Source organism: Pleurodeles waltl, chromosome 2_2 (assembly GCF_031143425.1).
Source record: "Pleurodeles waltl isolate 20211129_DDA chromosome 2_2, aPleWal1.hap1.20221129, whole genome shotgun sequence".
In the NCBI taxonomy this organism is placed as follows: Eukaryota; Metazoa; Chordata; class Amphibia; order Caudata; family Salamandridae; genus Pleurodeles; species Pleurodeles waltl.
Window position 1 is genome coordinate 1,126,059,380 of NC_090439.1, and position 25,732 is coordinate 1,126,085,111.

The 25,732-nt window shown below is 50.3% G+C and overlaps 1 protein-coding gene across 11 annotated transcripts in view; it reads right to left on the reverse strand.

The window, feature by feature from the left end:
* The window catches only part of PLEC (plectin), an 831,873-nt gene that overhangs the window by 188,106 nt on the left and 618,035 nt on the right, over positions 1-25,732 (reverse strand). The window contains exon 1 of one of the 11 annotated variants that reach the window (XM_069220973.1): positions 4,597-5,854. The exons of the other annotated variants lie outside the window; for them this stretch is intronic. Within the exon in view, the coding sequence (XP_069077074.1) occupies positions 4,597-4,726 (130 nt within the window). The 5' untranslated portion in view covers positions 4,727-5,854. Of the gene's footprint in view, positions 1-4,596; positions 5,855-25,732 lie in introns of those variants that run through there. 11 annotated transcript variants of the gene reach the window in all.

Consider the following 25,732-nt stretch of genomic DNA (forward strand, 5'->3'; position numbering starts at 1 on the left):
GTCTGCACCTGGCTGGAGCACTTATGTGAAACTAAACAGGCTGTCATCAGGCTTCTGTGCACGTCTGCACCTGGCTGGAGCACTTATGTGAAACTAAACAGGCTGTCATCAGGCTTCTGTGCACGTCTGCACCTGGCAGATGCACTACTGTGACACTGAACAGGCTGTCAGCAGGCTTCTGTGCATATCTGCACCTGGCAGATGAACTGTGACATTAAAGATGCTGTCAGCAGACTTCTGGGCACGTCTTCACGGGGCTGGTGCACTTTTGTGAAACTAAAGAGGCTCTCAGCAAGCTCCTATGTGTGTGATATATGCACATGCATCCGGTGCTATTTCGGAATGGATTATCCTTAATGGAAAACCCATTGCTAACGTGCCGCCTGGCCGTGCTCATGACGCTTTTTTTTTGTAATGCAAATGGCAAAAAAAAATGGCGAGGCAGTTGGCTTTGCCAATGCTTCTTAAGTGAGATGTTCAAGCAACGCCTGGTAAGGGAACAGTACACATTCAGCAATTAAAAATGCCCTTGAGCGACACCGATATTGGATCAGGTTAGTTGGACTTGGAAGTTGCTGAGTAAGGTATACTTGGGTTTAATGAGCTGTGAATCCCCCCCCCCCCCCCCCCTTGATGTCCGGCAAGGCAGCATGACTTCGGTATGTGTTAAGTAGAGGAGGGTGGGGGCGAGGTTGGTCTTCCCCCCCTTCCGACTGATCCATTATGCCAGAAAAATCCACTGATATTTGTGAGATTTTTGATCATAAAAATTACTAATATTTGGAGGTTTAAATTCGAATAATACTATAAATTGAGGCCCTGGGTGTAAACAAAAAAAAAAACACGCACACACAAAAAAAATAAACTTTACAGATGTTTTTCATCAAGATTAATAAAACCACTTATACGGAATTAACCTTTTAACTTTATCAGGCAAAAAGTTTAGCAAAAAGGGCAGATTTCGCCAGAGGTTGAATTCCTCATTCCATGAAAGCGCAATAGAACCCGGAGACCGCCAGCAAGCCCTCACTCCCACACCACCAGCCATACGTAGACCGACAAACTTATTGGTTGGAAGAAGTTTTTATTACAAGATATTTATGATATTTTTACATATAACTTCACCATAAATCACTTCAAATAAACCTTTTCATATTCACAAAAACATAAATCACATCCAGAAGATATCTTCAGTAACCATAAATCATCTACTTATGACAGGATCCCTTCCTGTCCTGAACCACCATTGGACCACACAAGTAAGCCGTACCTCACCTGCATCCCTAGGAGGGGCGGTTGCCCTGACTACACCGTTCCTTGTCCACATGCACAGGGTCCCGCCCTCCCTCTAAACACCAATTTGCCTAGGGGGGGGGGTGGCCAAGAGCGGGAGCCCCATGGCCCCCCCAGCAATCTGGGCTCCTTTCCCCCTTAATCTGGTGCGTACATCCGCAGGTTGGCTCAGGACTTCAGGATCCTATCTCTGGTGTTAACCCAGGGCCCCAGCCTTGGGGACCCCTCTGTTGCTCCTGGTTACTTTAATACCTCACTTTCCGGCTAATACTTTCTACACAACCTAAATTAAGGAGAGGGTGGGTGGGACAACTGCGAGCCGACCGCCACTCCAGCCGCCACGATGCAAGAAGGCCAAGCCTTCCTGGGGGGCGCTTATGTAGCACCCCACTGGCATGGGGCGGCTGGAACCGGTCAGAGCTGGTGCAGCCAAAACGTTCACCTTCCTAAACTTCCACCCCCACACCTCGCGAGGCGTGGAGGTGACAGGCCAGCCCATCGCACCACTAGTGCGAAGGGGTTCTTGGGCCTCGGCGGTCCCGCTTTCTAAGGGGCCGCGCTCCCCATTTTGGGGGGCGCTCTTCCAAGTACAAAGTTGTGAATTCCTTTCAGTTGCACCAACGTAAATATAAATCCACACGCGTCTAAAATGTAGACAGCGAAATCTAGTAGCCCTTTGGTTGCTCTGTGGCAGAGCTGTGCTCTTACATGACTCCTGGTGATTTCACCAAACTCCGCACTTCAAGCGTCGCACACAGCCAGAAGCACATACCGTGCTGTGTTTTCGCAGACCCGGAGTGCTGCAGGTTTGCACTTCCATGGGCAGGCAGGTGCTGACAGGCACACCTGGGGCACGCCTACACAGGCTGAGAAAACACAGACTCCGAGACACAAGCACAGCACAGTGTACTGTGTGCACACGAAGAAGGTGGGAATGTGCACAGAGAGTCTACCTACAGACACACTGTTGGTGTGTCCACGTGCAGCCATGCATACATGTGGTTGGGCGCGCACACACACTAGAAGGACCTGTGAGCGTGCATGTCCACACATGTACGTTTCTAGCACAGAGTGTGATGCCCACCCCCCTCCCTTGATCACCTTTACGTGTGTAGAAATGCAATGATGCACACATTCCTTCTCTGGTAGTTCAGCTCACCAGGGGCACATGCACCGCCCAGCTGGCACACACATGCCTGTGAGATAAGGTGTGCACCGAGCACTATTGAGTAACCAGTTCATAGGTCGTGCCTGTATCTCCTCCCGTGAGGGTGTGTGCAAATTCCAGGTGTGCTACTGTGCTTGGTGCCCTGACCCCACCTGCTCCTCTCCGGGGGAGGAGGGTGGTCTGTGTGCCACACACTGTTCAGGAGACGTTTGGGTGGGCACGCTCCCCTCCCTGCATCACATGCCCCGGCCGTGCCAAACATCACATTCCCCGGGCCCGCTCTCCTGTGATAATGGGCTTTAGGGAACAGACATCAACAGGCAAACACAAGGAAGGTATTAAAGCAGGCCTGGCATGAAAGCAGAGGTTTATAGAAGCAGTCCAGAGGCAGGGTGATAAGTTATAGAATCAGGCAGGTTACACAGGCAGGTATGTTACATAAGCCAAGCGGAGCCCAGCAAACCAGTAATAAAAACAGGCACGTTACAGAAACAGGCAGGTTACAGGAGCAGCTGAGTTACAGAAGCAGTCAGTCATAGAAGCAGGTGGACTACGAAAAGAGGCGGCTTAGCAGAGCAGGCCAGACCGAAGCAGGCATTTACAGAACTAAACAGGTTATGGATGTCAGTAACTCACAGAAGCAGGCGGGTTACAGTTGCAGCAGGGTGCAGAAACAGGCAGACAACAGAAGCAGACTGTTTAGAGGACAGGCGATATGTGGTGCAGGAAGGTTAGCCAGGCAGGGATGTTACATACAGGGAAGCTACAAAAGCAGGCACGTCAGAGAGAGAAGAACACATCCCTTAAGCAGGCAGCCCACAAATCATGCCTGCTCGTAGCCAGATGCTGGTCTCTAGAAGTAGGTAGGGCCCTAGGACCGACCCCAGACTGCAGTAAGGAAGAGGGGGTTCACGCTGCCACCAGATGCATTGAATCATGTGACTCAGGCTCCGGTACTCAGCGCCCCCTGGCGTGGACACCACGAAACAGCATGGCTGATTATGGACCCTACCCATCAGTTATTTGCCCCACAGCAGGCGCATGGTACCAATGTGCAGCGGGAGCGATACTCGCATCAGCGGCAGTAACCTACCCGTATTATCACAGAGGCAGGTATTGGCCATCACACGGCGCGCGCGCGCGCGCGCGCGCGCGCGTGTGCGTGTGTGTGTGTGTGTGTGTGTGTGTGTGGGGGGGGGGGGGGGGGGGCATTAATCCACATTCCCAAAGCAATGGTAGCGCCAGCGAAGTAACAGTAAAAAAACCCAGAGCCCTTTGACGGACAGTAACATTACCCATTGAACAGAATGAGAAACACAAAGGAAGGACTTTGGGGTACCATTAGATGACACACGGAGGTGTCCAGGTGATAACATTATTTCAGAGCTTCCCTCTCCCAGGAGCTGCGCCTGCACTGGGCTTAGAGACCCCCCCCCCCCCCGGGATTTCAGTGGGTGCATCCAGAGAGACAGCCCTTTAACTTAACAAAAAGCCCTTCCACTGCTATGTCCAAGCGCTCAGAGGGCCACAAAACAATCTAACCGCTGGCAGTAATAGACCAGGCTCCACCTGTGGCCCTGGTAGGCGGTGACCGTGAATGTCACGTCGAGATGGCCAATGAGGAGACAGCGCAGGTCAGATAAGCTCCGCCCAGCAGCACGTGGGGTTGGTGACAATTCACAGATCACTTCTCGGTGGGTGGCTGTGCCTCGAAAGTTGCCGCTTTAGCCCTCTATCCACTATAAAACCTTCACTGCGCGCGCTGTGGAGCAGCCGACAACTTACAGTAAAATAACCTCCTACAAACACTTATTGGAGGGGCGTGTGGACAGATCTGTGGCCCACTGTTTAAAAACCGGGGGGCGGGGGGGCTTCATCCTGCCATGGTCGATTCACACAGTATCCTCATGTTATGCAACGGAATAGTCCGTTACCAGCACTTTAATGTATTGCTACATTTAAACAAATCATTATGCACCAGAGACCTGCTGCTTGTTATACGGAACTTTAAAACAACATAGGTAACAGTGCTGCGCAGCGCCTAGACGTCTTGCGCGCTACATGTAGACGGACAATGGTAATGCCAATACAGTGAGTAGGTGGTGCGCCCTCCCAGCCCTGCCATCACCCCGTACCTTTCTTGCCCTCGGTGGCCCGCAGCACCGCCAGATACAGGTTGTCCTCGGAGTTGGTCCTCTCGCGGAAGGTGGTCGTGTCCACCGCCGTGGGCACAGCCGAAGTGTTTCTGTACCGCTGCTGCGCCATTATAGCGCCTTTACTTCAGTTTCTGTTCTAGAGTTGAATACAGCGCTGTTTCCACTCTAAGCGCCTCCGGAGGCGGTTCCAAGTCTAGGGCGCAGGGGAGGGGAGTCTTGGCAGCCGCCGGAGGAGGGTCCACTGAGGTCCGCGTGGGTTGAAAGTGGCCTTAGTACCTCGCGCTGCACCGTTGGACTAGCTCCGGGCACGCCGCCCAGGATTCCAGTGGTTGGCACTGCACATGGGCTGCGCGTACAGTAGGTCCCTTTGGGTCCAGTCAGACAGGAGCTGCTTCAATGCCAGCGGGCTTGGTAACACTTCTCAGTTACCAGTCAGAGGGCCTCTGCGCCGGTGGCACAGCCACTGGGCACCACTCGTTGGATGTTGCGTCCTGGGCTTGGCTCAGCGTCCTTTGGAGGTCAGGCTGCCAGTCACTGGGTTTAGAGACTGGCTTCTTTTTGCTGGCGGTGGCGGGTGTTAGCCGCGCTCCCTGTGGCAGTCAGTGGCACAGTGGAACCGTATTAAGCACTGGCGTCCTCTGTTGGCGGGTGGCTCAGTGGTATTCCTTTGGCTGACTCTGGCAGACAAGATGGATGTTGAACGCTGGGTCTCTGGCCGTGGCACAGTGGTTGGGTGAAGGACACAGGGTTCCCTACGCTGCCAATGACAGCGTGACAGGCAGACGGGCACCAGAGGCCGCCAGGAGCACAGTGGCTAGGAGATGGGCGCTGGCTTCCAGTGTCTACCCGTGGCACGGTGTCTGCCCCTGGCACAGTGGCTGGCTGACAGGCAGCGGTGTCTGCCCCTGGCACGGTGACTGGGTGTCGAGCACTGGGCCTGCAGGCGTGTGCCGCTCCACTTCCCTTCTCCACTCCCACTGTTGCGCCTGGCCCAGCCCCTGCAGGTGAGGCGGCTCCAGGCCTGCCCCCGCCGGCCTCTCCCTAGACCCCTCCTTCTGGCCAGGTGTGGAGGGCGCGGCCCCTGCCCCGCCGAGCCTCTCTCTAGCAGCAGCAGACGCAGAGCCCTCTCTCTCCGAGCCGCCTGCTCTCCTCCGCCCCACAGACAGGAAGCCTCACAGCAGCGCGCTGCGCTCCGCCGCCCACAAAGAAAGAGCGCCGGTTTCCTAACGTCCTGAGAACTGGTGGAAACCCTCAAAATACCACAGTACAGCCCCGAAAGGAAGTCCCGGGAGAGCTTAACCTCTCCCTCGCCGGACGGCACTTATGCACTCCGAGAAGGACCAGGTCCCTCCGGGATGCCCACTTCCAGCACGGCTTTTACGCACAGCCCCAAACTGCACGTGCTTTCGGACACTGGGGCATACCGCATGGCATAGCTCTGCGTCATACACTAAAGTAGAACTGTACCCCAGAAATCATAGTACACTTCGTATCTACGTTCTACACTTTTCAGATGACTTAATGAATGAGTGAGTGGAGGGTCCACTCTATAGTCCCTCCCTGCTCTGCGCCACGCGCACACACCTACAACACGCGCAAACCACCCAGCCGGCCTCATTCCCACCCATTCTTTGCAGACCCAGGCACATGTGGTCCCCAGATGTGATATGTCTGTATGGACTCACGAATGAGGAGATCTGCGCGGCACTCTCTGGGAAGTGGATCGCCTCAAGGCGCTTCTCGAGGCCGCGCCGTCACAGTAGGAGGACAGAAGGGACATTATTCCGCAGTCCTCACGGTAAAGAAAGACTATGTATGTGAGACAGCTAAGCGGCCTTGCACCACTAGATGGCGACAGATGCGGGTTGTCTCTTTCTCTTGAGGAGGCTGTTTTTACATTTTAGAGGCACGTGCTCCTGCCACCTGGCATAAAGTATGAAGTGGGCCCCGCATGAAAGTTTTTGACCCGGTCCCCACAGAAACGTCTGACATGCCTGGCGCTTACCCAATGTAAGTGATCCAATTTAACCTGCAATACACATTTAATTAGACTCTGCCTGTCCTTAAAAAAAAAAAAAAAAAAAAAAAAAAAAGAGACTCCTGTCTCACTCTGGCTGCATGAATGAATAGATGGATGTTACCTAAGTATACATCGCTTCAGGTTGCATATTTTCTGTCCACGAACATCACGCAGTCTCCAGCTTTTTCTGGCTTCAGAAATGAATGAACAAATAAAGGCATGGACTTCTATAGAGAAGCAATGCACCCCCAGCCCTCTATAAACTAAAAAGCTTGTGCAGCACATTCGACAAACACAAGGCCTTGAGGAGTAAAGCACCCTGCTGTGCCTACCCCAACTCATTCACCTTGGGCGCTTCTGGCCAACCTACTCCTACAGACCTGCTCGTGGTCCCCAGCTGTACTCCGCCTGTATGATGGATTTTACCACTGGTTTAGGGGCAGCTGCGTTATGCATCATATATTTATTAAAAGTAAAAATACTTTCCAAACTATCATTTTCCTGCCTGCACTCCACTCCTCGCCCCCCGCTCCCCCTCCACCCCGTCCCCAGCTCTGCTTTCCATGTAAAATGTATTTGACTTTTACGCTCAGCCCGTCTGCTTTCTTTACCTTTGAATTGACGGCGGTAGGCGCTCTTCAGGGCCTTAGCGGCTAGAAAGGAGACTCGCAGCGCTTATTTGCCTGCCACCGCGATCTACGTGAAGCTTAAGAATCAGAAATTAAACACAGTAGGGCCACCCCAGTCATTCCACGAACCCAGGTTGGTAAGAGTTACCACCCTTCCGCCAGAAAACTCGAATAAAGATATTTATTTTTTCTAACACTTCGAATGTGAAACCCAGTGGCACTTAAAAGGATGGGAGGTTTTTGTGATTACAGACTCAGGATTCGAGGGCCTTCCGTGCCTGTCCGATTCCTATAAAACATCAAAGAAATAAATGAAACAAGAAACTTTGCAAGGACTTGTCATTCAAAGAGGCCACCATTGCAGGACAATGGAAGGAAAGCGGGCATTAGTACATCCTTTCTGTGAGCTGACTGGGAAGGCGGCGGCGAGGGCATTCCTTCCCTTAATGGACAAAGAAGGGAAAGACTTGAGGCGCCTTTCACAAAAACACCTTGAAGGTAGGCACCGGCTGATGACTACACCCTCCACGAAGCCCACATTCCGGCACATAGCTCCCCGTCAACGCCCAAAACAACCAGGGGGCGGCGCCACAAAGCGAATAACCCAGCGACAACTCACAAGCCTGCAGTCAACAGCTGGCGAGACAGCTCAGCGGGTTCAGAGCCTGCTGCAGATATCTGCGTTCAACATAAAGGAGATCTCAACAGGCTCTAACAAAGAGAACCCCAGCACAGCACCAGGCTTTGTGGTGGAAAATCTGGACCTAACACAATCATTAGGCACATGTTTTCTACCAATTAATTAAAAGCTTCGTAGGCCGCAAAGAGGGCACCCCGGGTCTAACAGAGAACCCTAAGAATCCCGAAACAAGAGGGTGAACTTCTTTAAGGTATCAAGTGTCTTCTCGAGGCAAAGAGATCAGCGATCCTGTGTGCTTCCCATTCTGTCTTCGTAACGGGGTTTGTTGACAGAGACGTCACTTTGGCCCCTGAAAACAGGATGGCTGGTGCCCCAGACGACAGTCTGTTTCATCCTGCCCCAAGGTCAGCTCCCTCATGGCATCAGAACAACAGGTTTCCTTTGCTTTGCAAGGGGAGCAGCAGGGCCACTTACGTATAAGCTTTATAGAGTGCTATCTGTTGCCTCTCGGTTGCTTCTGAGCGCTACATGACAGAGCGTCTTGAGCCATATCCGATTGGCTCAGACCCGATGTTAGTGGCTGAGAGTGTTTCACTATCTGAGGCGCTTGTACTTCCGGGGCCTGCCTCCCAGCAGGAGAAAAGGTTCAATCATATTTGCAGATTTAAAATGTATAACTGGGGGCACGGAGTGGTGCCAGCCTCAGCACATATTCTGTGCCTACCCCCCAGGAGACTTTGAGACTACCGCAGCGGAGCTGGAACCGGAAGCCCACAGCGCCTGGAAGCAGCGCTTCCTAAGGGCAGGCCTGAGATGGTCTCCCTTGCAGAGGTTCAGGCACAGACCTTCTGCCACTGAGTCAACGTGGTCTCCCTCTTAATACAATTGCCGCATTATCTGTCTCTTCATAAACACAATTAAGAGAAGAACGTCAGCTGATGTGCGAATGGGGGAGGAGGGAGGGTCGGTGTCTTGCTTTACGCTCCATTCCCTCCACTAGCCTTACTAGCCCTGTAAAATGTTCTGTCGTGTTACTTACTTGGTATAGCGCCAACACCCATTGTTAGGACTTTGTAGCGTGTTCACTGTCTGAGAGACGCACGCGTGCATCTTGGAAGGCCATGAATGGGACTGGAGGCACCTTGTTTTATTAGTTTCTTTACACCCCAGGCATGTGTAGAATGGCCACAAGAGTCATGCTGTGCCCACCAAGATGGCGGCTCCCCGCTCTCTGCTAGACCCCACCAACCACAGCCGAGCACCATTAACCAGATGTGATGCGCTCAGGGTTCAGTGCACAGGTGTGGTGTGCCTAGGGTGCCACAGGCAAGGGGCGGACAGTGATTCACAGGACACAGCTGCCAGGTATGTGCGCCACACCCAGGCTGGCTGACACACCGGACACCTTTAACCAAGGTGTCAAGGGCACCAGAGACAATGTGCGGGCACCGTGCCCACCTCCAGCCAGGCGTCAGCCGGATTCTTCCGCCTTTTTACGGACGTGTGGGCGGGGCCAGTGACGTCAGTAGCGCCTCGACTTCCTATGGAGATTGGCACCAGGGGCCACGCGCAGCTAGCACAAATTCTACTAAATGTAAAAGGCGGGCGTCGCCTCCCTCCCCTCGCCACAGGCCCAGGCTCGCATTCCCCAGACTTGCTTTGACAGACCTGACTAAATACCTCCTGGCTACGCATTCCTAATGGGTGTGTGCGCTTGTGAGGAAGCCATTAACTCCCTCAGGTCCGGGCACTTATCGGCAGCCGGCTCCATTCAGCGCCAGCTCACCTAAAGCGCCCTTCCATCCATCCTGTGCACCCCTCGGCCGCATCCCGGCTGCGAGGTGCTCAGTGCCTAGACGCACTGCACCGTGTGAGCCTTGAAAGTGAGGAAGCAGTTACTCACCTGTCACATGAGTTATGAAGCTGGCCTTCACCAGCTGTACACCATTCTGTCATTTACTAGATTGTTTCTGTCAAACTTTAAAAAAAAGATATGAACGATGCAGCGTACCAAAGAAAAAAGTGACTTGTCTGTAACAGTAGTTTGCAGCTCGTTTATTGAACAGATTCAGGTGATATTCTGCTATCGGGTGTGCGGGCTTGGGATAATATATTATTTTTTTAACTTCAATATGAAAGCATCCGTCTTTTTGCACCGGCTTCCATGTAACAATACATCACAACAAAATTGTGTACTTATCTTTGCCTTGTCACGTCAGCTGTGTCTGCGTTTCTTCTACCCATCTCTGACACATCACACTGACTCCCTCCATCTATCTCTGGTCCTTCACAGCATGTGTTCTCATCACACCAGCTGCCTCACCAGATAGCTGGTCCATCACACCAGCTGTCTCACCAGATTCCTGGTCCATCACACCAGCTCTCTCACCATATCACTGGTCCGTTGCACCAGCTCTCTCACCAGATCCCTGGTGCATCACACTAGCTCTCTCACCATATCTCTGGTCTATCACACCACCGTCTCACCAGATATCTGGTCCATCACACCACCTCTCTCACCAGATCCCTGGGTCCATCACACCATCTCTCTCAACAGATCCCTGGGCCATCACACCAGCTCTCGGACCATATCTCTGGTCCATCACACCACCGTCTCACCAGATATCTGGTCCATCACACCAGCTCTCTCACCAGATCCCTGGTCTCCCCAGATCCCTGGTCCATCACACCAGCTCTCTCACCAGATCGCTGGTCCATCACACCAACTGTCTCACCAGATCCCTGGTCCATCACACCAACTGTCTCACCAGATCCCTGGTCCATCACACCAACTGTCTCACCAGATCCCTGGTCTACCACACCAGCTCTCTCACCAGATCACTGGTGCATCACACTAGCTCTCTTACCATATCTCTGGTCCATCACACCACCTCTCTCACCAGATCCCAGGTCCATCACACCACCTCTCTCACCAGATCCCAGGTCCATCACACCACCTCTCACCAGATCCCTGGTGCATCCCACCAGCTGTCTCATCAGATCCCTGGTCCAGCACACCAGCTGTCTCATCAGATCCCTGGTCCAGCACACCAGCTGTCTCCACCTCTTTTGAAGTGAAGATGTTGCCTCTTCCTCCACTTCTGAGATTAACTTTTTTCCTGCATCATACCTCTGCCAGCCTCTCATGCTACAGTCCATGCCCCACTGCGGGGTATCACGGACAAGATGGGATTTAAGAACGTTTGCGGTCACCGACGACCCAGGGATAACGGTGGCTTTCCCATGGTCACCTGTGCGTGCATGTGGTTTGAACGTACATTTTCAGCTATGAAACAATTTACGCAAGTGTCTAATCTTAGCTTCCCCACTAACAGTGAGTGATCCGGACTACAAACCTTTCTTCCCTGTGCCTCGGTTCGTTCATCTGTCAACATCAGCAGTGCATGCACGAGGGTCTAGTATCCCAGACTTTGATTAATATATATATATATATATATATATATATATATATATATATTAATATTAATGTGTGTGTGTGTATATATATATATATATATAGACACACACACACACACACACACACACACATGCACACACATTCATTCCCTTGGTTTCTCCCATCTCGGTCCTCACTTACTTTCCACTTCTCTGTTTTATATCCCTCCATCACTGATCCCTTATCTTTCCGCCTGGCTCGGCTCATGCCTCTCGCTCCATCTCTGCCTGGCTCTGAATTCGTCATGCCCTCCCTAGCCACACGGGAGAGGCAGACAAGGGTAGGCAAAGGGCAGACGAGTGTAGACACCATTTTAAAGTAGATTTGAGTGTGCCAAGAACTCTGTTTAGCATACCTGCGCCCACGAGTGCCCATCCCATCGGGGTGGAGGAGGTGGTCATTTCCATCACAGTGTGCAGGTGCAGGGGGTGGAAGGTACCAAGAGCTGACCTCACTGCAGCCCATTATGTGGAAGCAGGTGGGCACTGTGCCAGCCGGATGTTCCCAGGTGCAAATGCTTGACCCATGAGACGAGAGCATGATTGGTCACCTCTCTCACCTTTCCTCAAGCCTGCCGGGAGAGGTACTTACAGGTTAACACTACACCCAGGCTGTTTGCTGTGTTGTGACGGACATTGTTGGCTAGTCCGTCAACTGTTTTGATTATCCTGTCTGATCAATGTGTAGCATTTACACGGGCAGCCGTCTAGGGTATAAATGCTGCAGTAAAATACATCTTCGGCCTATATAACTAAAATTGCATATTTGCTCGTCTTTGCTGTCCAGTAGCCCTCAATGTTTTGCTAATCATTTCTTGTTAAACTACCGCGTTTTTGGCTATCATATGTCTGGCTTGCGTGGCAGGTCACAGGTTAGCCTGCGTCTTGCTTCACAGGGGTCAGTACAGCTCACATTTTAATACTCTTTGCTGCCCAACCCACCTCTGAGTTCCTGGCTGATGCTGGGTAACCTCTTATTTTGTTAGGCACCGTGGACCATTGTACCCCATATTTGGCTCATGGGTGCGGACCAACGAGCCAGTCATCCCTGGCCTGTACCTCATATTTCATTACTAGTTAAATAAACTATCATTGTAATGGTCTGTTAAGAGCAATCTACCATATCATTACCTGGTAAATCCTGGGTAACTTCCCACTATTTTGCTAGTCTCTGCTGGCCGACCTGCCCAGCCTCGTGTTTTGCTAGTCCTGTGCCCAATTCTCGTGATATGTGCTAGCCCTTGCTAACCTCCGCATATTCATAATTAAGACTGGCTGGTCAGGCTGCACCGTGACATTGCGCCTTCACGTAGCCGGGGGCCACCGTTCGATGGCGTGCTCCCCCCACCACCTCCCCCCGGCCCTGGCATTCTTCCACTCGGACCCTCCCAGGCGCCTCCATTTTTAGAGGTTAATCCTTAATCCGGGCAGTCGATATCTCGTGCACCTGCCCTCCTGGCACCGGTACAGAGGCATTTACAGCCCATTGTTTTCGAGGCCTCCACATACCTCAGCGGAGTGTAGAAGCGGACACTGTTAATTCTCACCCCGAACTATGACCCCTGGCTCGAGAGCACATGAAAGCTTTACGTTCAGGTATTCACGTCTGTGGCCAGGGCACCGAAGGCCAAACCATTGTCATCTCGGTTATTTATTTCCAGGGGTGCTGGGAGGGGAGGGCTTGCGCGCTGGGGCTCGGAGGCGCCGGAAGCCCAGGAAGGCTGTAAAAACAACGCTGCTATTTTCGAAGGGAAGTTGGGCGGGCGCCTGGGATGAACACAAACTTAGAATTTGAAGCTGTGGGGGTTGTGTGTGTGGGGGGGGGGGGAGGGGCTGGGGGGGGGGGATTCTACAAACCAGGCATCAGTGTTCATGTGGATAGGTTTAGTGGGGTCAGGCTGGTGCATGCTTAGGAGGCAGGGACTGAGAGTGACCATGGGGACTCAGGCCAATGGTGCTGGAACAATTTTCAGAGTGGGGGCACTGCCATCAGTGTTACGTCACTGAAGTCATAGTGATTGTGAAAAATCCAAGTGCCACAGGAAGAACAAGTGTAGGGAGTGAGCCACAGCCGGACATCAGGAGAGTGGTGTGTAGCAGGTGGTGCATTTTTTAGCACACTGTCGCAAACATATTTAGAAAGCTTGGAGTGGTTCTGCAGTCATTTACAGAAAGCTCTTTTTTAATTGAAATGACCCAAAATAATTGCACCAAAGTAGTTTTACTAATACAACTATATAGCACAAAGCAAATAATGTTGTAGAAATCGGGTTTAAGCAAATATTTATTATTTACACATCTCCAAATGCCTTGATCGTTATGAAATCTTTGTTTCCGTCACACTTTCGAATTAACAACAAAAATGTGTTCCATTTATGCTTTTGTAACTGCTGATATATTTTGAAATATTTGTACAGTTCATTTACAGAAATTAAAATGTTTGTGTGTGTTAAAAAAAACTGACAATGTACAGCTTTTCCACTCACTTCTTGTACCCCAGCAAGATTGTCAGGTAGTTTACTAAGTGGGAGGCCAACAAAGGGATTGCCCTGAGGATGGGTGGGAGATGTCAAGTGGAAGGATGCAGAGCTGGAGACTGGTGGTGATGGATGCCCTCAGGGGAAGTAGTAAACCTCCAGCTACTTGTTGATATTTCCAGGTTTTACTGTCAGTCATTATGCAGAAATGGCAATGCTGCCTTCATTTGTTTGTGTAAACATTTGCTGATCTCAATTTCTCAGCTCAGGTCTCTTTTTCCCCACGGGACAAACTATTAAGTTTTGTTTGTTTTGCATATGGTGTACTCATCCCATACATGCCAATAGACCCAACTGAGGCGGGAGATATTGGATTTGTGAGCCAATTTTTTTTTTATTTTAGCTGTCTCCTACCTGAAATTACCTTTGTTTAGATAGAAGTCAATGGGGAAAATATATTCCTCGATTTCTCTTTTTTTCTTCAAAATATCCAATTTTTCTGTTTTGAAATACTAGGTGTAACCTTCATACAGAAGTAGAGAGCAGCACATGTTCCAGGAAGATGTTTGCACATTTAGTCTGCAGGGCACCGCTCCCAGGGTGCTTGGAATGTGATGGGCAGCTGTGGGAGAGGCACTTCCGGGAGTCACAATGATGGGCGGGAACACTCCCTGGTGAGGCACCCTGAGGTGTCCTCCCAGAGCAAAGGAATCCTCAACACCCCCCACCCCAACGTGAATCACTGCACCTTGTGCCAGGCCACGCCCACCTGAGAGACTAGCAGGAGAGACAACTGGGGGGGCGGGGGGGGGGGTTGAGAGCCGGGGCGGGGGGGTGGTAGTTCAGACCAACTTAACGTGTGCGCTGTATCTTAGCACCCAGGAGTAAGGTAGGCCCCGGTGGGCTCACAAAGATGTCACATCTCTGCTCAGAGCCCAGGTGTGAAAGAGACCGAGCACAATCCCACTGGACTTCCCAGGGCAGCCAGGCTCTTATAGGGAGCTGGGGGTAGGGGTAGGGGGGGGGGGGGGGGGGAAGCTTCTACCCTCTACTCACTAGCCAGTGGTCAACTGCTGTTCAATAACACCAACATATTTCACACTGTCAGGGTGCTTTCCTGCTGTGGTCTCGCCCTTAAATGTGATTTATGTAGAAGCTTTTTTTAAACTATGTTACTTTCTTCTCACATTGTGTTTGGTACCCGTTTCTGATTACTGCTATGCCCCTTTCGACCCTTCTCTTTTTTTTTAATCTTTTATAAATATGTACACTTTTGAAATGTTATAATTGTATACGTAGTTGAATCTTGTCGCTTTTGTACTATGTTCTTCTTTAAAAATTGAATAGACAATTAATGTAAAAAAAAAAAAAAAAAAGTCTTTGTCCCCCCACCCTCCAAAGAGCAGATTCACACCAATATTTTGGATAATGCATTCATGAGCAGGTCCCCACTCGTAGACATTTTGCTGAGTAAGGTGGAGGCCCCAGAAGTGGTGGGTGAGTGGGCACCACGGGTGTTTAAGGGTTAATTGTCCTGCAGTGGCAGAGCCATGCCAGGGTGTTTGCTTTCCAGGTGTGGGTGTCAGACCAGGCAGGGAGAACACGGTGTACAGCGCAAACCCCACCCTGGGTGGGTTCGCAGAGGGCCTCAGAGGCAGACTGGCCTGCGGGGAGTGGGTAGGGCTGCGTGAGCCTGGGCATCTGTGGAAGACTGAGTCAAACCACACCTGGAAGGCTAGGAAGGCTAGGAGGGCTAGGAGGGCTAGGAGGGCTGGGGGCGAGTCAGTCACAGGCGTGCTCGAAACTACCGGCCAGTGCTTAATTTGTAAATAAAAACGTGCCGGTGCCAAAGCCCTCCTCTTAAACACACGAGTGCTGCAATTAAATATGCGAGCACGGAATACTGAGGCAGCGTAATCCTGAAGCCAAGTCGGGCCTTTTAATCCATTTACAGCCCCTCCCTTCCCCTTCAGCTCACTCTTGCAGCTTTCTGCTTTCTCCCACTGTGACGCTTTTTCGTTTTTCTCTTCCTCTGTCTTTCCAATATGCCTTTTGCTTGCAGTAAATGCTTGAAGAAGCAAAATAAGCACCGGCCCTCAAAAATAAGTGCCGGTGCCCGCACCAGAAACAAAAAGCACAAATTAAGCACTGCTACCGGCCTTTCTGAGGTTCAGAGACACTCACACTGGCTACAGAACCTCCTGCCCATTGGGCACCTCTGCTCTGAGCTGTCCCTTGACCTTTCACCCTCGTACGTGGACCCTCACACACCCTGCCATATCAACAAGGCCGGGAGGGCCGGTGAGCAAGCAGGTGGCCCTTGGACCGCCACACCTCACATTCCAGGGCCTCCCCTCATGCCGAGCTAATCAGAGGGGCGAGCTGAGGTCAGGGGGTGCAAAGTACAAACGAAATCTCGTAATTGCTCAACCAGTGCTACTGAATGAGGGTATTTCAACACAGCAGTGACTTATCTATCCCCACCCACTCTTGTGTACTCCTATTCACCTGTGTACATCTATTCACTCACTCACTCACTCACCGGAGTCTCTCTCGTTTTCCTGTTGGCCTCGCAGATCTCGATAAAACCACTCCCTACGCCTACCACCCTGGGACATTTCAATGGGGTCTCACTCACAGGGGTCTAAATAGCCTCTCCTGCTGGCCTCACACTTCTATATAGGGTCTCCATCAGAGGGGTTTAAATCACCTCTCCTGCTGGTCTCACACATCTCAATGGAGTCTCCCTCACAGGGGTCTAAAAAGCCTCTCCTGCTGGTCTCACACTTCTATATCGGGTCTCCATCAGAGGGGTTTAAATCACCTCTCCCGCTGGTCTCTCACATCTCAATGGAATCTCACTCACAGGGGTCTAAATCGCCTCTCCTCTTTGTCTCACACATTTCGACGATGTTTCACAGGGGTTTCATCATCCTCTCCTGCAGACCTCACACATTCTATTGAAGTCTCACTCATACGTGTCTAAATCACCTCTCCTGCTGGCGTCACATATCTCAACAAGAGTCTCACTCACAGGGGTCTAAATCACCTCTCCTGCTGGCGTCACACATCTCAATAGAGTCTCACTCACAGGGGTCTAAATCACCTCTCCTGCTGGCGTCACACATCTCAACAGAGTCTCACTCACAGGGGTCTAAATCGCCTCTCTTCCTTGTCTCATACATTTCAATGGAGTCTCATTTACTGATTCTCACTCATGTCCCCTCCTTGCTTCGCAATACTCAATGGACTCCCAATCACTCTCAAGCTGGTATCACACATTCGAATGAAGTCTCACTCACTCCAGTCTTAGCCATCTCAATGGAGTGCCTTCACCTCTCCTGCTGCCCTCACACACCTCAGTGACGTGCTTTCATCTCTTCTGCTGCCCTCACACATCTCAATGATGTGTCATCTCGCCTGCCCTCACACACCTCAAAGACGTGCCTTCACCTCTCCTGCTGCCCTCACACACCTCAAAGACGTGCCTTCACCTCTCCTGCTGCCCTCACACACCTAAGTGACGTGCCTTCATGTCTCCTGTTGCCCTCACCCACCTCAGTGACGTGCCTTCACCTCTCCTGCTGCCCTCACACACCTCCGTGACGTGCTTTCATCTCTCCTGTTGCCCTCACACATCTCAATAATGTGTCATCTCGCCTGCCCTCACACACCTCAAAGACGTGCCTTTACCTCTCCTGCTGCCCTCACACACCTCAGTGACGTGCCTTCACCTCTCCTGTTGCCCTCACCCACCTCAGTGACGTGCCTTCACCTCTCCTGCTGCCCTTACACACCTCCGTGACGTGCTTTCATCTCTCCTGTTGCCCTCACACACCTCACTGAAGCCCCACTCACCTCACCTGCCGGCAGGACATACATCTTCCAATGAAGTCTCACTCCACCTCTTCCGCTTGCCTCGTACACTTCAGTGGGGTCTCACTCACATCGCCTTCAGCCCTCATACAGCTGAATGGAATCTCACTCCCCCCCGAAGGTGTATATTTAATTAGATCTCACTTGTGTTTCACACTCATGTCTGTCATCACCTTCCACGTCCAGGGGCTTCCACTCGCATCTCACCTGGCACCCTGAGGGTCAGTGACACCTCACGACCCTCCCTGCTGGACTGGTGCCTTCATCGACTCCCCCGTTTATATGAACGAGGCAATGTACTACCCAAAATACTTGGCCACTGGAATTATACGCAAACGGAGAACCAAATTATGCGGCAGGGTTGACAAATTAAGCGGCAAGCGACCTAATGCAGCAGATCTTGAGATAGTATTATTTTATAATTTTGTAATTTGTTTATGTTAAGACATTTTGGGCAAATGTTTCACCTTTTTAGTACCGGTTTAACATACAAATACTGTGACAAGCAACTGAAAGGTGACTAGCCAACCACTGCATGGGGCCTTCCACTGCGCAGCAACACAGGTTGCCCTAATTTTAGTAACTTTTGATCAGTTTATGATAAAAAAAAAAACATTTTGTTGGTTAATATAAGCAGATTATGCAGCATCTGATAGATTACGTGGGGAATTCTGCAAATCCATCATTATTCGAATAAGCCGCAGAATTGCATAAATACACTGGCCTGCCAGGAGTAGGTCGTTCCCTTACATAGGCCTACATTACCGAGCTCCCACTTCAGAGCTGTTCCCACGGGTGTGGACTGCCCAACTCACCGCTACAAGCTGTAGCTGATGCTTTTATGTGGCCCCTGGGAGCCCTGGTGTCAGCATGGGAAACATACTGTCAGTCAGGTACAGGGCGAGGATTAGGCATGCTATGCTTGGCATGCGAGGAAAAAATACGGCGTGCAAAGCAGTTTTGACAACACTCCATGCCTAGGCATGTTTAAAGGGGAGCATGCAACAATGCATACATTTAAAACACCCCTCTCTTGTGCTATACGCCCCCCGTGTTTAGAAATCCTTTCTCATCACATTTCTGACATAACGTCTACACCACGGGGTCCCTCTCCAGCCCGCTTGGGGTTTGGTGGCTAGAGACTCTAGATACCCTCCCCACTCAAGTGGGGCAGTTTTGAGTTCCTGTGAGATGTTTTATCCATAGACTCTGGCTTCTGTGGTTCTAGACTGTCAAGCCGGTCCATTCCAACGATCCATTTTGGTCCCTGTGGTTCTCTTCTACTTAGGTTGCTGTGGCTCTTGGCTGTCTGCAGTGGTATGGTCCTTGGGTCCCGGACTTTGGAGCCCCAGGTCCTTACACGTTTGTAACTACTGTAATGGTTCCTGTGGTTCTGACTTCTGGAGCATCTGCCCTTTTCCAGGGTGTACATTCTAGACTCGCGTGGGTCCGATGGACAAAGCAGCCAGTACCTTTTCCACACACCCCTCACCAAGCCTACATCCTCACCACCCGCCCCATTCCAGCCCAGCAGGGACGAAAGTGTTTCCTATTTACTGCCGAGCACATACAAGCCATCCGAGAGCGCCCCCTGCTGCCAAGCCGCCCCCTGCCAGTTACTCAGCACAGGGTGTGCTGGGATTTATAGTTTTTTAAAGTCCCTTGAAGCAGGAAGGACTTTATGTGACAGAAAAGGCTGAACAAAGAAGCACTGGACCGGTGGCACGCTCCTAGACCGGATGTGGGACATCCTAAAATTGGCAACGTGATTTTTAAATCCAAAAACCAGGACATTTTTCCAAAATATAAAGACTACAATTTTACATAAAGCGAGCGCACAGAATGACGGCGCTGATCAGTAGGCACTAAGAAAATAAATAAAATGACATTTTTAAAACCAGTGTCATGCCTTTTAATTGAACTGCTGGCGAGAAACTGGGACTGTCCCGGCAAAATCGGAACGTCTGCTTCCCTACTCCTAGGAGTTCGGCAGGAGCAGACCCTCTAACACTCTTCAGAGCCCTCCCCCCCCCCCGCCCCCCGTCCCCGTGACCAGGGGCCTGGCACCGGGCACAGCCCGGTAGGGTGGACAAAGGGGCTGGTAAAATGTAAATAGTTCAGTCGCCTCTGCTCTAGGGGGCAGGGGTGTGCCGGGTGCTGTCCACACAGCTCTAGGGCGCGTGCCTGCGATGTCTGTATCACTGACAGCTCTCTTACACCACGAGGAAGAGAGAAACCCCTGCACCCCCTTCTATGCATCACACACAGCACCATTGCTCCAACCTTATTTTTTATTGTGGCAGGCTGTGTAATAACGTACTCCACAACAGACAGCACGCTTGCCACCACCACAGTGCCACCCAGTGGCAGCTACAAGAAGTGAAAGGCGGCGCAGTAAAAGTAATTTGCACAGGATCCAGTGCTTAATTTGTGCTTGTTGTATCCGGCGGACTTATTTTTGAGGGCCAAATGCTTACTTTTTTTTGCCTCAAGCATTTACTGCGAGCAAAAGACACATGGGAAAGACGGAGGAAGAGAAAAAAGAAAAAGCGTTACAATGAGAGAAAGCAAAAACGTGAAAGAGTGAGCTGGAAGGGCAGGGAGTGGCTGTAAATGGATTGAAGAGGCCCAAAATGGCTTCAGGATTACGCCGTCTCAGTATTCTGTGTTCGCACATTTAATTGCAGCAGCTGCAGGTTTAAGAGGAGAGCTTTGGGCACCGGCACCTCTTTATTTACAAATTAAGCAATGACAGGATCAGTTTGATCGGCATACCAAGGTTGGTTGTCTTAGGGTAGACTATCTTCTCTCATCTAGGAGAGTGCTAAACCAACCCCCCCAATACCGTGAGGACTCTTGCAAGCTGTGTCCAAGAAGTAGTGTGGATGGAAGAACTGCACCCCCACCACTTCCCTCCCTCCACACGAGGACTCTGTTGTCAGGAGCCCACGTGCACTGCTGCACCATGCAATGCCCGACTCTGGCCGTACTTCCTACAGTCACAGGCCGCTTGAGTCCTGAAGGGTGGCGCCAACGGATTCCACGTTCAAACCCTGGTGATGCCACACACTGCCCACGCCAACCTGAACCTTTAAAGCCATCAGGTGAAGCTTAAATAGTTCACAAACCTTGAACGCCCCCTGGAGATACCTTATGTAAACCCTGTACCTGATCTAAAGGCAGGACGACCAGTCTTTGAATCCAAAATCCCGGGACAGTTCGCAAAAAACAAAAATAAAAGAACAACAAAAAAGGACTGCAATTTTATATCAACTGAGCTGCACAAAATGATAGCCCTCATCAACCTGGAATCACTAAAGAGACACTAATAAAATGAAAAAACAGCGTTTTTTTAAAACCCAGTAATATACATTTTAATTAAGTTGCTTTCTTACAATAGCGCTGCTATGTAACACACAAAAACATGGCTCCTTCTGTTTTCAATCGACCCTCTCCAAAAACCGGGACCTCAGCCAAATTTACCTAAAAGTGCCCAGACATCTGTTGAAAAACCGGGACTGTCCCGGCAGATCCAGGACGCCTAGTCACCCCATCTAAAAGAAAACCCAGTAAAGAAAAAAAAAAAGTTCCAATTACCCTTCATCTTTAACAATCAACAGTAGGTATTCTAGAAGGTTCTTCTGTTTGATGACATCACCAGGGTTTGCGACCAATTGTGACATCCGTCACAGGATGGTCCACGCATGTCTCTTTCATGAAAATGTAAGGGTCGGAAGTTTTCAAATGCTTATTTTGCCAAATAGCGTTTTAATAGGTGTTAAAATTACGCTTCTCTGACAACAGTCGGATTGCGGGGTGAACCCCTTAGATCTAGTATAAACCCAAGAAATTGGTTTGGCCCTCAGAGGAGATGTCAAGCCCCCTCTGGTCATCTGCCTCTGCGCCGGGACACTCGTAGTATCTGTTGCGCTTCACAAAAACCCTCATTCATTCATTTGTTCATTCATTCAACCACCCTGCCAGTTCTAAAGCCAGGTAATGAAGGGAAGCAAGTGAGGGACTCCGAGTGAGGGACCCCTGACAGACTAGGAGAGGGCACAGGTGGACCACGGCCCAACCCTACCTGCATACAGCAAGAGGACTTTAATCCTACATACAAGAAAACAGCGCTCATTTGTTTGTACCCAAGGACTCATTTATATGTACCCAAGGGCTCATTTGTATGCACCCAAGGACTCACTTGTATGCACCAACGGCAACCACTGGGGGATACAGATATTCTCTTGTGAGATATCCCGGAGCATCAACCAGACCTCTCTTGGCGATCCTAGAACATGGCACAGAGAGTGGCCCGGCCATAACCCAATGGTTACTTGGTGTGTAGGACGTGCACTCATCAGACAGCTGGGTTTCCCTATAAAAGTACTAGGCTCGGACTCTCGCTTGGTGACAGACAATACTGTATCCTGGTCAGAGATAAACAACCCCTACTGTGTCCCTCAAACTACGGAGTCTAAACAAGCATTGGCAAAACCAATTAGCCTCCCCTTGGCTGTCTCTATTTTGGCTTTGTTAATGCTTGTTTTGTCATGCTTTTTTTTCCAAAATGTCATTGTTAGGGGGAGCCGCCTAGCAGTTAGTGATAAAAAAAAACAAAAAAAAAACAATGTTGCTAAAAGTTAAAAGATTTTTCCATCTCAAAAAGCACATATTGGCACAGAAGATCCTGGCACTACTTTGTGTGCGGATGTGCTCCTTTGTGAAAGGAATCAATGCCATCACTCACAGTGAAGTTAGGGAATGACTGAAGCGGGCTGTCCAATTGTCCCATGTTGTACGATGTAGTGGGTGGAAGAGCATGAGAATGACAAAAACAACACACCAATAGAGGGCTCAGTGAAAGCCCTAAGCGTACCTATATTACATATTCACTGAAAAAAACAAAGGTTAGTTAGGTTCTGAATTTACTCATACAAAACCATAGAAATTTAGCAGTTAGAATTATTTTAAGTAACTATAACTCGCGCCTTTGCCATGCACACTTGTCTCATCAATAATTTTATTGCAAATGTTGCAGGAAGAATATGAAAGATGGCCTAGAATATGTCATCAATGATATAATATGTGGAGTACTTAGCTGTGCATGGTGAAGGCACGTGTCATAGTTAACTTAGGGTGCGAGTTTTCATTAAATTAAAGAACTCTAGCTATAACTTATGAATTTCTATGGTTTTGTACGAGTAAATTCAGAACCTAACTATAACGTTCTTGTAAACTTAGTTTTTTTCAGTGAATATCTACTTTTTTTTAACGTATAGTAATTTTAATTGCTATATGTGAATCCAACCCCCTCTGTACACCGGTTGGCCTAGGGCCTGAAGGCCAGGCCCTGAGGCCAACCCCCTATGAGCACCCAACCTTGCATGGCCTTCGCCTGTGTGCTGTAGGGGTTGCCCGCAAGGGCTGGCCTGCAGTCAGTCCCTGCTGCCAACACCCCTAGCGACCCACCCCAATGTTGTGCATGGCCCTTTGCGCATGCACAGCAGAAGTTGGCCGTGGCCTCTCTGGGTATGAGAATAGGTATGAGAGGCTGCAACTGGGAGATAAGAGTAGCTGTCAGAATATCTGTCTGGGTGTAAGAGTGCGTACATCAGTGTTAGTGGGTACGTCAGTATGTGCGAGGATCTGAGTGGGTGCATCAGGATGTTAGTGGGTCTGTGACGGTCTGAGTGGGTGTGAGTGCGTAACCAAGAGCGGCTGAGTGAGTGCATAAGGGTCTGAGTGAGTGCATGAGGGTCTGAGTGAGTGCATGAGGGTCTGAGTGGGTGCGTGAGTGTCTGATTTGGTCTGTTAGTGGGTGCGTGTCTGTGAGTGGGTGCTTTAGTGGGAGAATTGATTGAAAGAGACGGAGAGAAAGAAAGTGAGAGGAAGAGAGTTTTTTATGCTTTGAAAGACTTTCAAGGACCAAGAGAGAGCCCTCAAGCACTCCCCTGCAGTCCCTACATATATATATTTTTTTATTATATTTACCAAAAAGACCTTTTTGGCACTGCTACAATGCCATTGTTTCTGCAAGCATGGAGCTGCTTTGACAGCAGCTCCGTGCTTGCTGAAGCATTTCATCTCTGTCCTCTGCACGCATGCAGGAAACAGAGATGAAAGCTTCGCTGTTTGACAGCGGGACCTGCTTTAAAGGTCCCGCTGTTAAACAGTGGTGTGTTTGCTGTGGCAGCCAAGCCCCGTCAAACAGCTTTATCCTGTTCTTTTTTTTTTTTTTTTTAACTTTTCCCCAGGGGGCGGTGGGGTATGGTCCCTGGGGCGAGGGGGACCACAGGCCTCCCACATACATAAAAAATGAAGCCCTGGAGAGGTGCCGGTCCCCAGAACAGCAGGGGTGCCACAGCTCCCCACCCCCTGAATATAAGAAAATGAAAGCTCTGAGGAGGTGGTGGTCCCTGGAGATGGGGGGGTGGGGGGGGCATGAGCCCTCCCCCCCCCCCCCCCACACACACACAAAATTAATAATGTCCCTGTGACCTGGCCCACCTGGGGGCCTATATAAAAAAAATATAACAAAAATAAAAACATGTGAAAGCGTAATTTGTGTACCATACTGTAAAGCTAGCTTTCTGAGAAATTTGGTGTAATTCCGTCCAGTGGTTCGGGCTGTAGACGTGTCTAAATAATCCTATGGGCATTAACAGGGGAAACAATGTTTTTGAGCCCCCTTTTTTTCAGTCTCCACTTGACTGTCTCTCCGAAACGGTGCCAAAGATATAGGCAAGTCAAAAAACGCTTTTTCTATGGAAACATGGCCCTAACCGTAACTACCTAGTGGCCACCGCTGCTAGGTAATAAATCTGCTTTTACTAAAATCCAAAGGTTTTGGTTAACACCAGACCTAAAAAGAATGGAGACATGCTTTGCTTCTGCCCCTGGACTAGAGACATTTTAGCCAGGTGGCTCCAGGTGGGTAGATGCACGGTGGCTCGAGGTCACTGGTTGGCACTCTACAGAGGAGACCTTGGCACACTGGAGGCGGGCATCTTGAATGTGCTTTCTGGCACACTGGCACTGTAAAATCACATCTCCCGGAGGGGACGTGACCCCATCACCTCAAGATTTATTAGTAAGATCACAAAGAGATGGGGGCGAGGGGAATGGACCACAATAAACAGTTTGCCATCCAAATAGTCCTGGGTGTTGGCTTCAAGTCCAGAATTTCAAAGAACGGTCATTTCCTTGTGATGTGCGGATCATCGTGATGAATCTGTATGTGGCACGTGGCACGAGGATCCAGTGACGTGGTGTGACGTAGGCTCCCACTGAACCACATCCAGGGCTGTGATGTTGACTCAGTGGGACGCTCCAAGACTTTTCTCCGTTTTCCTTTATAGAACATTTTCTAGTATTTTATGAACACTTTCACTGACACGGATAGTAATTGTGCTGGCTGTGTTCTACCTTCACTGTCGCCTCTGGTGACGTCACGCCTTACCTGTGCCGCCAATGGTGAGGAAAGGACCCTTGAGTGAAGCCTCGTGACTCACCCCTGTCTGTGCACTCCTGGTGGCATAACCCAAGCATGCCCTTCACGTGAACCCCCGGGGCGGCGGCTGGGTCTGGCCAGAGTGCCACATCTCCTGGCGGGTGCAGTGTCTTTACTGGGCATATCCAGTGAGCATCTCTTCCAGAATCGGGCCAGCTCCAGGCCCTCGCCCTCTGTATCCGCAGGGTGCAGACCTCACGTTGTCCAAAGCCAGATCCTGTATGCCGGAAGTTTTGCATAAACATTTTTTTAAAAAAAATTTAATGTAGGAAGCGCGAGGCACACCCCGTGCACAAATAAGAGTGATTTGCATGATTAGTAACTGGCCGGGTCTCATCTAGAACATTCGGTAAACCTCTGGAAGTAAGCACACTCAGTGTGAAAGTAGCAAGGTAGATCAGTGTGTTAAGCACATGCTGTCGAGATTTGTGCCTATGGACGTGGAGGTCAATGCCGGGGAGAAATATTGGGACCTACAAATAAAGCAGCAACGCACGTCATTGTGTA